The sequence below is a fragment of the Scedosporium apiospermum genome (assembly GCF_000732125.1).
Source record: "Scedosporium apiospermum strain IHEM 14462 chromosome Unknown SEQ_SAPIO_0085, whole genome shotgun sequence".
NCBI lineage: Eukaryota > Fungi > Ascomycota > Sordariomycetes > Microascales > Microascaceae > Scedosporium > Scedosporium apiospermum.
The window spans coordinates 133,476-147,610 of record NW_015971786.1 but is presented as its reverse complement, the minus strand read 5'-3'; the positions used below and the strand labels follow the sequence as shown (position 1 = coordinate 147,610).

The 14,135-nt window shown below is 51.1% G+C and overlaps 1 protein-coding gene across 1 annotated transcript; it reads right to left on the bottom strand.

The window, feature by feature from the left end:
- Positions 1 to 1,872: 1,872 nt before the first annotated feature.
- Positions 1,873 to 5,669, bottom strand: SAPIO_CDS2067 (uncharacterized protein; the record flags this gene model as incomplete). Its single annotated transcript, XM_016785196.1, has 2 exons — positions 1,873 to 5,282; positions 5,513 to 5,669. 2 exons carry the CDS (start codon positions 5,667 to 5,669, stop codon positions 1,873 to 1,875), a joined length of 3,567 nt encoding a protein of 1,188 aa, XP_016645074.1.
- Positions 5,670 to 14,135: the final 8,466 nt, after the last annotated feature.

Genomic DNA, 14,135 nt, shown 5'->3' with positions numbered 1-14,135 from the left:
CTCTTGTAGCTCCTACGTTTGCATCTTCCCGTTATTCATTGCCCTCCCATATTTCGATTCAGCTTCATTCCGTCGTCTCTTTCCTCTCTCTCCTTTCCCTCCCCGTCATTTTCTTTCCCACCGTTTTCTGGACTTTCGTTAAACAAAAAAGTAACAAGTCCTTCAGACCTTTCGTTTTGCATGATGTAACACGAAGAGAAAACAAAAAGGCCAAAGATACATAAGAACTCGACATAAGAAAGGTGAATGATTTCAACCCCGTGTCCCCTTTCCGCCTGAGCCCCTTCCGGTTCACAAAGGAAACAGAAACAAAATCAAAGACTCCTCTCGATAACTCCGTGTAAGACATCAAGATATTTTCCAAAACAAAAGGATGAACATGTGAACACGAAGGCAAAACGTAGACAAAGGAATAAAAACGACAAAGTCGCCTTGCCCTTTCCCCCGTTCTCATCTCTTTTGCTCTTTCTCCACATCGCCTCCTGAGCCGTGAGCCAGCCAGCGCCTAGAGGGAACTTGACACATTTGTCAACGTTCCAGAGTGTCCAGGCCCACCGTCTAGCTTTTCATCGACGGCTGAAGTCATTGTGGAAGCAGAAACCTTAGCCACTCCGGCGAAATATCGATAAGTGCTCTCTACCCACGGGCTCAGCTACCGTCCCCTCATCATCAGTCGCAACACATCCGCCGTCATCATAAGCAAATCGTATCGTTAAATCGTAATCGCAAATGTTGAATATGTCGACCGAAATCACGAATCCAACACCCCCCGATAGAAATCGAAAGAAAGTTCGCAGAAAGGAATAGCAGATTCAGCCGTCCACGTTTTTCGTTCCCGTGCTTCGCTCATCTTTCTTCAATCTTGTAGTATCGAGATTTTCTTTTTCTCATGCTCCCATTCCATCCAGCTTCATTAAAAGTCTCGAGGATGAGAGTCATGTAACGTATTTAACTGATGAAAGCCCGCCGAGTCACCAGCCAGCGAATATATGTACCTGCTGGTAGTCTTTTAATCGCAACTCGGCAAGTCATCAAAAAGAATCGAGGTAGGAAACCAAAAAAAAATGAATAGAAACGTCAAGGGCGTGAGAGAAAGAACCCGCTTAACGCCACCAAGACCACGCAGAAGTCGTGAGCGACCCCAGTTTTGTTCCTCCAGATCATAGGTATATCCTTCGCAATGGCGAGAGATTTTTGGTTCAAGAATGGAGCAAGGTGGAATGGAAAGTGCAACACGAAGGCGCCGTTGGATGCATGTCGTATATCATGACCGCTGAATAAAAAGGAAAAAGAAAATGAGAAGGAAAAAAAATCCATTCCGTGACTCTTGTACTGCGTCATGTTGCACTTCCTCCCCTTGTCCATCATGTCAACGTTTTCCTCATCGAGGTAAAAGAAGGCGGCTATGTCGAATCCGGGAATATATACAAGTTTTTTGCCATCGCCAGGATACACACATATTCGAGTCGAGAATCGGGTGGGATGGCCACTGGAGATGCGGCTCCCCCAACCAAGTCTAAACTCCCATGTACCCTTCCCTACCCAGCGCCCACTTGCCATGGCCCCGTGAGGGCAGGATTGTGTCGGATGTTGAATGGCCTCTAGGTAGTGACGATTGGCGTGTCGGATAAGAATCAAAGTAAACCTCCCAGTCTATCAAGTGTAAAAACTTTCGTTTTTGTCGTTTTCCCGTACCAGCCTGCGCCTTTTCAAGGTTCTTTTCCGATAATTTTTTTTCTTATTTTCCCAAATCCAAAATGCCGTCTCCCAAAGTCGTAAAACCGCGCTTCTGATGAGTGTTTATTTCGTTTCCTTCTGTTGTCGTCGTTTTCAAGCCGAGAAAATGGCCTAGTTTCATCGGTGTACTCTTTCTCACTCGCTTGCAAGAATTGACTTCTCAGCTCGAGACCGCATATGGCTCGCATGCGTCTCGAGGCACTCGGCCATCAAGTGTATCACTGGCCAGACACCCGTCCTGAGAAGATACTTGGAGGCTAGTTGTAGAATCTTGGCAGCGTACCCCGAATAATCCCCAATACCAAATCCCAAATTGACGTTTGCACCGGCCAAATCCAAGTTGACATTCGGCTCAATCAAAGCGATAATCTCCTGCACCTTGTGAAGCAGCTTGACATCTTCCTCCTCCAGAAGCATGATGGCTGGCACCTGCGCAAGGTCGACGTCGTCACGTCCCAGGATACCGAGGTACGGCCCAACTCGATCCTGAAGCGTAGCCACCCACTCCGCCAGCACCTGCGCACAGTCCATGATGCACAAGGATGCCTGGAGATTGAGATCGCGCCCGTTCAATTCGCCTGAGCCAACACCGTGCTTGGCCATCGACACAAGTGACTCCGCCGCGTAGAATGCCGCCGTCCGTAAATATTTCTCCCGTCGCTGCGTTGAGGAACTCGACGAATGCTGGGAAGCGAATTTTCCGGGAGCGGAGAAATCCTGTGGAATGGAAATCTGAGTCGCAGGGGAGTCCGCAGCACCCGAACCGCTCATTGAAGTATCCGAAGAGTCGGCGCTGTTGGCCTCGCTATTAATCTCGGGCGTATTCTCCATGAGTGGAGAAATGTCGCTGCAGCGAGAGATTTCCTCCGCTACGCCATCCCAGTCGCGTTTCCAAAACCTTTCCTTAGACTGGGACAGGTTGACGTAAAGCCTGACGTGTGCAATGTCCAACAGGGGAACCGAATCGACCGACAGTTCGCCAGGGCCTAGAGTGAGTTCGCCCGCTCCATTCGAACTCTTGGTCCAAGCCACCTGCCACGCCTTGAGAGCGGGTTCCACGTGCCGATGCATCGTTTCCATCTCCTCGCTAGTCCAGCCCTTGTTGTGGTGCCTCTGCCTAGTCTCCCAAATGTAGTTGTGAAGTGCGTTGATGAGAATGAAGCACCCGAAGGAGCTAGGCTTGAGTTCACCCTGGGCATGGTGGTGGTGGTGGTCGGAAGACGACACTCCCTGCTTCTGCTGCGTCTCGCTCGTGCGAAGGAGTTCTGATAGGGCATCGCGGAACGTCACGCGGTTGCGGTTTGCCCCCTGGATACCGCCTCGGGCTTGGAAGACGGTGGCGCTCTCGGCAGAGAAGAACTTTTCGTCGCAAGGAAGATCTATCGTAATTTCGGAGTTGGTGAGGGTTGGGGCATGGTTGTAGTAGGACACGAGTATGCTTGAGAGGACAAAGACGGCAAAGAGCGTGCGCTTCCTCTCCTCCATGCTCTTCCACCTGATCCACTCGGCTTGTTCATCGGATTCGGACTTGATGGCGGCGTTCCACGCCGCGTCATCGCTCATCATGGTATCATGACTCTCGGCTTCTACTCTGGTCTGTCGGAGGAGGTCAGCACCCTGGGCAAGACTAACGAGGGCTGCGGAGTGGGTCGAAGCGATCTCGCTCGCCGTCTTGTCGCCACAGTTGTGCCCATAGACCACATTCAGGAGCATTGCCTGGACGAGCCAGACAGGAGTATGTGTTGCATTCTCTTGCGGCTGAGGGGTTACGTCCGATCCGGGAGTACGAAGACAATCGGCCTTTCTCACGTCGGCCTTTCGCCGCTCCTCGAGATACTGCTGAACCATCTTCTTCGCCATTTCGAATAGCTCTCTTGACTGGGCGTGGTGATCCAATTCGTACAGCGCGCCAATGGCGGCCATCGAAAGGATAAGGCACCCGCTACCGGCGACTCCCCCGGTGCGTCCATTTACAGGGGATGAGGAGGTAGGCACGTCGAACGACAGTGTCGGGATGTGGAGGAATGGGAGATGAGGGTGGAAGTAACGGAGGTAGGCACCGACATACCGCTGAAGATCTTGGGTGCTCGGGAGGTTCTTTGCATTGTCAGGAACGTTCACCGGCGACGTCTGGAACTGGGGCGAGAGGGGAGACCCCGGCGCCTGAAGAGAATGAGAATGCGAATATTTACGGCCGAAGCTAGGCCGCTGGTTGAGCGCGTTTACGATGGCGTTTCGGGTGGCTTCGGTAATAGTCGGGGAGGTGGCGGCTTGTTGATTGCCGCCGCCGCCGCTACCGACGCCGTTAAGAGACGTTGGCGTTTCCGGAGCGGTGCTGAAGGAGAGGGCTTGGTTGAGGTTCTGCGATGTGGTGATGCCGTTGACGAGGGTGGGGCTTAGAGAGGTCAGAGACGAAGGCGGGGTGGAAAAGTAGGTGTCATTGAGTTTCTGCGACGCGGGTTGAGGCGAAATTGGAGAGCCGTTCATGAGATCCGGAAACACAGAACCGTTGAGGTCCAAAGCGAACGGGTTAGGCATCTGAGGAGGGCCCATTGCCGTAGGCTGCCACATGGAGCTTGTGCCAACCGGGGGCGGGTGGTTGGAACCGTCTAGCATGACATCACTAATGCCGCTCTGGCTTGTTGTGCTGATGGCGGAAGGGCTCGATCCGTCCACGGCATTTTCGTTGGCGTGGAAGGACATCTGGTGCTCGAATCCGCTCAGCCAGTCAATGGTATCATCGAAATGCTGGCTTGCCGAGAGGTCATGAAGCCCATGAGGGAAGGGAGAAGTCGGGTCCAGAGCCATGGATTGAGGCGAGTCGTTGTAGTGGAGGGCATTCGGATTAATGGTCGATCCCTGAGTACCAAAGAGTAGGCCCTCAAAGTCGAAGTCGTTGCTGAACGGCATAGGAGGTGCAGTTCGGAGGCCGCCGCCAAAGTCCATCTGGTTCAGTTGGTTGGTCTCAAGCTTGGGGAGGCCGTGGGTATTAATACCACGCTGGCCCATAGCCACCGACATGCCACCAAATAAGTCCATATTGTGGTGAAGGGTGGTCAGACCAGCAAGACTAGGGTGCCGGTTATGGCCAGGAATAGCCCTGGCAACGGAGGCATTGGCGGCGGCAAGCATCGACACATCGACGTGACTGATGGTGTTGGCCCTGGGCCTCATTGAGGCGGCATTCGCGGCGGCGGTGGCGGCGGCATTCGGGCCAGCGATACTGTTCTTGCGAGCTCGGCTCTGAACGGGGTTGGCACCGGCGGCGCTCTCTCGGCGATTGCGCGGACGGGACGAGGGGGTCGTGGTCTGGTGAAGCTTCTGTTGGTGCCTCAACAGGAGATCTCGGCGGGCGAAGCATCTCGTACACTCGGGGCAAGCAAAGGGCTTTTCCTTTGTGTGCGAGCGCTCGTGGCGCTTCAAATGCTCGAGACGAGCAAACGACCGCTGGCAAGTAGCACAGACATGAGGACGAGGCTTGTCCGTCTTTGGCGGGGGGAAATTGGCGGCAGGAGTCTTGGTCGTATTCACAGTGATGGTGGAAGCTATAATTCGGGAAGGCAGCAGTGGTTAGTTTTTACAACAAATTTCCGTATTCAACAGAGAGAGCGCAAGCGAGAGAGTGCTGAAGCATAGGAGTAGGAGGATTAAATTTCATTGGCACAACGCGTATCGCATTGGGCTAAGTGAAAAAAGAAGAACGAGAAGAAGATAAAAAAAAATAAAAAGCAGCTCGTGCTGTCCAGAGGGGTAGAAAACTCTCAATGTCTCATACCAGTCTCCTCGGCAGTGCCAGCGGTGTTGGTGTTGGTGGTTGTGGGAATAGTGATGGGAGGGGTTACGGGACTCCCCGACGCACCATTGGGCGAGGTAGTCGTGTTGGGCATCGTGGGAGTTTTGTCAATATTGACGCCGCTGTCGTTCATGGTCATGATGGGCAAATATATCAATCGGAAAAATCGAGAGCAGGAATTCCTGGAGGCTCTCTCTCGGCGTCGGCGGGGGGGTGCGATGTGGGAGGTGGGAGGCGAGGCGAGGCGACGAAAGAGCTTTGGTGTTGGGTGTTCGTGGGCGGATGTCGTTGGTCGTTCAAAGCGGTTACGCCTGGCAAATGCGGGAGGAGAGGGGTCGAGCGAGCTCGCAACAGCTAAGGGGCGAACGAGAGGACAAGAGGGAGAAAGGAAGCTTCGAGACCGCGAATAGCATAACTACTCGACGTTCTGAAGCTGGCTAATTGACGTCGAATGCGGTCTTGTTGCGAGATTCGTACGATGTCGACCTGTCGAAGCAATTGCTGCTTGGAGAGAGGTGAAGAGAAGAGAGGAGGAAGAGGTTTTGGGAGGGCTCTGGTGGGCGGCGGCTGTGGCAGAGTGGTGTGGTCCCGTTCTGGTACGTGGGAGAGTGGTGCGTGGTGTGGTGGGATACAATGAATGGAGCAGTATGAGTGTGTACGACTATGCAATAGTACCTTCGTAGTGTAGTAGTAGTAATTGAAGCGAGTAGGGAAGGCACAGGCTGGAAGGACTGGTCCCATTCCATTACGAGTTGTGTGTGAAGTACTTCGTACTGGGACTCTTGCTGGGAATGGTACCTGGTACCGGCTCTAGTACGGAAGTACAATGAATCGACTTAATACTTCGCAGGAGGGCACCAACTGATCATGCCGAGGCCATTCTGGGAAACCAGGGTGCCATCGGCGAGAATCCGCGGTCCCTCTACCTCCAAGACAAGGATCCACCGTCGCTAGGTGGCAGTAAGTCGAGGTATCGGTACAATGGAAGCCAATTTCCTTCGGATGTATGAAAGTATTAGTCGTGCCCGTCCTATACTTCGTACCTTCCTACAGTCGATGCAAAGTACCCCGGTACGGTGGTACTCTCGTGGATTTGACGATTTGACTGGACGGGATAGTACTGTGGCGAGACAGTAGGTTGCACAGTGTGGATAGGATCAAGTCAAGTGAACATTGAACTGGAAATTGGAACCCTGAAGCCTGGCGCCTGGGGCGATGCTCGGAGCAGTCACTACTCCGGAGTAGCAATAGTCACACCACTAGCCTTTTCTTCAGCGTTTGGGAACGAGAAAGAGCCGACGGAGGCGAGAACGGAGATACAATCCGCCCGTGGAAAAATGGCCATAAACGAAAGTAGTTTACCCAAGCAAGAATTAATGCCAAAGCTAAGAGGCAATCGAGTTGCAAACTCAAATCAAAGAACCATCATCCTAATTAGTTTACAATGCGCTGGGGACGCAGGATCCTAGAGATCAAGACCCCAGGCAATGCGATGTGTGTTGCCCTCCACTATTATTCAGAGCCTGGTTCTCTTGAGGCTGTGTGAGGCAGTGCGAGAGAACCAAGTTTTGCTCGGATCTCTCAGCACAAGTGTGAGTACGAAGTACTCTGTACACTCCATTGATTGATTCAGGTTTCCAGCAATCCCCTTTATTTCGTTGGCCACAACCCTGCACTTGTATGTTGGTTCCTCGACGGCCTTTGATCTTGGACGCTGATATATCGTCGGGATGGATCCAGACCGACGTGTTTCTTGGTGCTCCATGAGTGTCAAATGACAAAAAGAGCATCTTGTTTCTTGTGAGGTTACGTTTGATTTGTTTTCCCGCTCGATTTCCTCCGGCTGGCGCGCCAAACCGGATCGGGGGGCATGGCTGGCTGATGGGAGTGGAAATTAAAGATCCTGGGGGGTTAGTTCGGCGTTTCGCCTGGCTTTACTTGAGTCGAGGCTACAGCCACTGTCCATAGAGCCGGAGAACTAGTGGCATACCAGACCAAGTAAGTCTATTTGCAATTCTACGAGGACCAACATTTGGACTCGGTGAAGTTTGTCTGTACTCGTGAGCCTCTGCCGGGTTTGGAGAAGCGTTTCTTCGCATTGGCAGAGACGGCAGTTCTCTGGTGGCGATTAAGAGCTTCCTTTTTTTTTTTTTTTTGTCCTTGTCCTTGGCTTGGTTGGTTGAGTTGCCTTGATCTGGGAAGGCATCAGAGCCAAGGTGTGTGGGCTTGCAGTATCACCAGGTACAAGCATCACTCAAACTCTCAATTGTAGCTGCGTTGCATGTCTTCATATTCTATCTGAGGTCGATATTGCTCATTAACGAGGACTAAATATGCTATAGATACCAGAGTTGATGACAACTTTCCTGAGATTTTAAGTTGCCTCCCTGGGACAGGAAAAGACTATGGGATATCAAGATATCCGAACTTCAGGAAGTAAGAAGCCTTCTGAGAAGGTGGATGCCACATCAGACTGCCCAACTTGGGCGAAAGCTCCGAGTCTAGCATCCCATCTTCCAGAAGTGTCATGGCACGCTCCGCTCGGTGAGCTCGATAATAGACGGCGTTATAAGGCCACTTCCGGATTCCAAATCGGAACATTCATCGTTGCGAGCCTTGATTTCATCAAGTACTCCGTAGCCCTTTATGATTCTATGCGATAACGCATGCTACTCATACATAGCCCGCAATTTGTACGAAGCCTCTTTCCCATCATTTCTTTCTAATATCCCGAAACCACATTTGGGCGTGCGTCCGACTCGCCCAAAATATTCTCTCGGAAACCCTCCGAAATTCATCAAACATGTCCTTAGCGTCTTGCCAAGTTTCCAAGTCCAATTGCCACATTTCATTTTCTTTTCTCTCATATTTTTCCTTGCGTCTTTATGCCGCCTTTGTGGATTCAAGTCCTATGCAGTCCCGTTTCTACAGCATGAGCAGATGCCAGAACGCACACAAAGGGTCTCTCTGCCCTACCCGCTTCAGACGAAGTAAAAAAGCGGCGATGACTGTGTGTCTTCCTACTATTCCCGCACAGTAGCATCCGATACCGAGATCCAATCTCGCGTCCTTGAGTAGGAGGCCGGAATAAGGCCTAAAGAGTGCACATGGATACACGTATCGTCTCATACAAGACAGTTATCTCAAGTAGCCGCATGCGCATAAACTAACTAACACCAACATCCTCTTCCCATATCCACAGACAACCCACTACGATCATCGTCGTCGGACAGACACGGTACAGGTATGGAGCTAGCCCCGTCTCAAGATCCCCCACGCGCTCCTGATGACTCGACAAGCTCAATCAATGGGCAGTTGCACTGGTGAGCTCTGACAAGGAACTTGAGACGTGATTGGAACCACTCACGGTCCCAGTTCTGCCTGTTTCCGAACTTAGCGCCCTGCAGGGAAGGACCAAATTATGACAGCGGGCTGGCACTGTGCTCCCAGAGCAGCAGGTCGCAGGCATACTCAGCATATCGCAGCTCTGTGAGGTAAAGCCCAAGGACTTCCAATGCGAGGCAATGCCTCTCATTCCGTTTAGTTGCCGTCGTTGACCCGCGATATTTGCCCCCAATCGTGGTCATCAGACTCATCAAATCACTCAAGCTGGCGCCGGAGAGTTTGTTGGGAAAACACCATGCCATTGCAAGGCAGAGGCCCATCTTCTTAGATTACTTCATAACCTACACTAGCCAGTCCTCCCTGTCAACTGATTGTTCGAGTTGCAACGCCCGTCACAATTCATGGGTCAGTGATTAGCTGATGAAACAGTCCAGTGCACTGCACATCGGGCTACCTGCATCCCAAGAGCAACACTCCCATTGGTACAGCATCTCGGAACCTCAACTAGAGTGGCAACCTACTGCATGACACACTGCCTGGCTGTGGCAGTAGCCCGTACGCATACAGCAAGGCCAGACCAGGCCAGGCCAAGCCAGACCCAGCAGATGTGTAAGAAACTCCTTGGACATCGTACGCCGCGAGATTGACGATATTGTTCACAATCCTTTATACCTTCTCGAAAGCTTTCATCAGGAGCAAAAAGGAACGGACTCCAACTAGTAGGTAGCCGCCGCGAAAAACCCACACGAGGTTTCCATGGCCTTTCCCTTGCTCAACCTAAAAGCACCCAAACGCCTCCCTCAAATTTCAAGTCCAAGTTAACATTAGCGCCCCACCAAGAGAAACCGGGCGCGAAAGCCTCCGTAGACTAACCGTACCAATCTCTAGCCACGTCGCTCACAGAAAGGGAAACGCGGATACTCGTACAGGCTACCAACTGTACCTCAGGCCAATTAGGCATCGTTTTCCCGTCATCTAGAAGCAGAAAGAAGAAAAAAACCGGGGCTTCGACAGTGAATCGCTCATGGTTGACTCACACTCGACAATATCGAGGACTTAACTCAAACTATGAAGTAGCGCGTGAGAGTCCGAACAAATGATGATAAATAAGACTAAAAAAAAATAAAAATAAAAAAAAGAAAGCCAGACCGCCAGATTTTTATCCAGCAAGTGGATCCGGGTCATCACGAAGCTTGGATCATGGATCGTGATAGGATGCGAGGTTTGGGTGGTACAAAACCTGTCACATCCTATTGAGCAAGAATACGACCCCCAAGGACGGTGAATGACCGAGCCCGACTGGATCCGGAAGGGATATGATATACCACGGACTTGACGGTGCGCCCCCTTTCTCTATTGGTACAGTTTTGCATCGTAAGGCTAACTTGAATTGAGTATCAAGAAATGAAAGATGGGCAATAATAGTGCCAGTTCTGTCTAGCAGTTGATTGATGTCCCTGGTACAATTGTAGCGTATTACGGGGTAGTGTAAGTGTACTTGGAGGCTGTCGCCATCAATATGTCCCTCGGTACCTGCCCCACCATCATCACCTCAATCAATTGATCTTTGGCGGGGGAAAATGGCTCTGGATGTGCTTCAACATGAATTGATCAATCAAGATGAACGAGCTTGACATCAGGACTCTCCAGGTGCAGAAGCGGAGTGGAGCGATCATTGCCCGTTTGTCACCGTTGTCGCAAACTACAATAATTTTTTTTTACCGGGCGTGAGTTCGCCCCTCGAATCACTCGGCATCATCGATGCTGCCGCGCGCTGAGATTGCTGTTAGCGTGGGGTAAACTTTGACTCTCCAAGCCCAGATGACGTCCAAGCCCGGCCCCATCTTGTCGTGTCGTGCTGAGCCCCACTGAACTGCACAGGAGTTCAACGCTGTGAAATGGCGATACGTAGAGTTAATGGGAATTGGCAATGACGAGTCAAAGACACTCGAACCTTGTCGCTCTCGTCTACGAATCAGGCACTTTCCTATCATCCACTCGCCGTGGTTCGCGCAGCTGACAGCGCTCTGTCTGAAGGATATACATTATATGTCTCGATGTAGGAGGGCGGTAGTGTCGATCGAATGGCATAATCGGGTCGGCTTCGGAACGAAATCCCGACACACCCACTACACTAAGTTTCAACAGGCACACCTACCGCCAGGCTCATCGTTCTTTTCTTTGACCAGGATTCTATAGTGATCCTCCTGACGAGGCGTTCTCCCGTCTCGAGGTGAAGGATTGAGGGTCGTCGAGGCTCACACCGACCACCCGGCTCGAAACAAGCCCCCACAGTGGAGAGCTTCCTCTCCGCTTTACACCAACCTGTGCTATTTCTAGTTGCCTATCGTGCGTCTCTTGTAAAGCAGACTCGAAATACTTCGTAAATGCCCTCCGTTGGGCTCTGGGAGAGCCTTGCGCTATGTCCGCTTTCTAGTGTACTTTGGAGTGGAGCCAAAGATACAACAGAATACCTTCAGAATCTGACCTCTTGCAATGGTGACCTCCGTTGATGTTCAAGCCGGTGGTAGCCTAGCATCAAACAGCACACTGTGCTGGCATTAACACCCACAATTCTTCTTCATATGTACGAAGTACACCTAAGCCCGGCCAAGCAAGCTCGGTGCTTATTAATAATACTTATGACATCTGCACCTCTGAAATATGTCAGCCAGCGGTTTCGGAACCCGCAGAATAAGCCTAATGCATCGGGTAGCCTCCGATATTCAGACCGCATATCCCTTGGTTCGCGCGATACTTTGTGTTAGATTCCGAAGAGCATTCGATCAAGCGGCTTTTTCCTCCCTCTCATCATAAAACACTTTCTCTTGCTGGTCCTCCGTACCCGCAACCGCACTGAAATCAACCGAGACTGCTAGTCTACCAATCAGATGCTCCCGTCAGAGCCCACCTTAACCACTAGTTAAAATAGCAACTGCGGCGGGCGGGAAATACGCAAGAATCCATGGGTCCCGTAATCGCGCCCCCTGCAAGTCAATGGGACCAGACTTTTCTTGGCGGGAAATGGGAGGTTGCGACCAGCGAATCGCATCTTCTAGCCGCAGGGACGAGCGAGACTTGGCCCTTGCTCGGTGCCTCTGTGTGTGTTCCTTGCCACTTCGAATGTCAGCGGTCTCCCACACTCCGGATTGGCTGGCGATCTCGCTCTGGAGTCTTTTTTGCGACATTGTTATTGCCCTAAAACAGGATGATGCCTTTTTGCACTGCCCGACTGCTAAAAGCTGTCGTAGCAATTGTCTGCTGCAACTGTGGGGGCTTGTCTTGGAAAGCTCACGTCGTTGTGGGAGAGGGGCAGCTCGTCAACGGAGCATCTTTAGAAAGGTAATCTTATTTCTAGCGCAGCTTCCTGGATAGGAAATATTTGGTACGAGAGGCTGTCACAATATCCCGAAAGGAGCGAATATGATCATCCATCCCACCACCTCGGTGGTTGGTACCTAACGGGAGTCTTGTTGGGTTTCAACTCGACAGCCTGGTATAAGTTTTCAATGTGCCCATTAAAACATCTTGCGTCAAAAGCTCAAAAGCAAGTCGACGGCGTAGAGAAGAAAAGGGTGTAGGGTACAAGTACAATGACATCAACGCAAGAACAAAGGGTGACCAGACCCACCCAAGGCCAAGAGTTCGAGGCCTGGGATATCGGCGGCTTAATGGGGAATTTGGCGGGCAGTGGGACCTTGGGCTAACTCCGTCCGTCCAGCCAAGCAGGATCCATATAATGCAAGCCAGCGTCGCAACGGGCCATCACGACAAGGGACGCTTCGAGCTTCACACAGTCCACTTCGTACACTGCAGAGTGGTGAGTGTACGAAACAAATTAGTAGTCTACCCACATTGCGAAGTATCGAGGGGCGAAAGCGGGTGCCTCCTAACCGGCCCTCTTCGCCAGCGGTCTTGATCAGTAAGATGACGTTCAAATCCAGTATTTGGTTTTCTCTCAGTGAACTTCTTTTTGCCTTTAGGCGTTTTTGTGCTTTTTAACAAACATTTGTGAAGACGGTCCTCTTGGCGTCATTATGCCACGTGCGTGGAAGAGTTTTCTATTTCTTCTTTCCTGCACCGCTGCAGGTGATGAGAGGAAAGCTCCACAAACTGGCCATGATACTGAACGCAACAATTAAATGTAAGCACGAAGCAGAGGTATCATCTGGTAAATTCATGGCGGGGTTGGTGCCAGGAGCATCTAACACAGGTTACCAACTGACCTTCCCGTTGAATATGACTCGTCATTGGAAGGAAGTTACATGCAACTGTATGAACTCAGAAGATCTAATACTGTCAGTACAGTGTGAAATCACATTCGTGGATCACAGCTTCTGGTCCCTGACAAATCAACCCATGCCTCAACTTCTCTGGCAGCAAGAGCTTTGAGGGCAAGGGAACATCAATTGATATTGCGATCTGCTTATCAGATATCATTACGTCGATAGCCTGAGCTATCCCTAAGTATTCGGCCTACTGGAGCAGTTCAGAGTTGAGTTCGACTCGGTGTACTATTAAACCGTCCTCCGAACTTCGCCAACCGCCCGCCTGCAACTGCCGAAACTCTACTGCGGGTGAAATTACAAAGCGAAAATGCACTTTAGATGTGGGTAGCCTAGCAAATAAAATAATATTGGATATACTTCCCCAATAGGGCATTGGGTGTGCTGTCCGAGTCAATGAAGAAGATATGGCAGTAACATCGACCTGGGTGTCTACCAGGTGGCGTCCTTCTGGACATTTTAGAGCGTGAAGCGGAAAATGATTGTCCGAAACTTTCAACTTCTTCCTTTTCCCTTTGTTCCCTAGTGACCGTGTGACCTGGAGTTTGGGATCTGATGAACCAGTCGGCTTCATCGCCCGTTATTAATCTACCTTGCATTCCGGCTGCTTACTTAAGGCGGAATCATCATCTGGAAAGGCTTTCTGAGACGCGGGAGTAGGTGATCTTTTTTTGCCCTTGGAGTTGATATCGGAAACCGAGGTTATCCAAGTACAGAACGGTCTTCTTCAGGAAACCCGGGGCACGGAATTTAATCTGACCCGTCGATGTCAATCTTCTTGGGTAATGAGCTCAGCGATTTCCTGGATCAACTCGGCGTCAATGAGCGGACATTAGCCTGACTTCACTACTTCGTACAACACACGATATAGGGCGAGAGATAAATCACTTGTAAGTGGTAATCGAAGGAGAGACAAAAACAGCGTCACGTTTCAGATGGATGAGACGATTTGGACCGAAGACGTCACCACTATC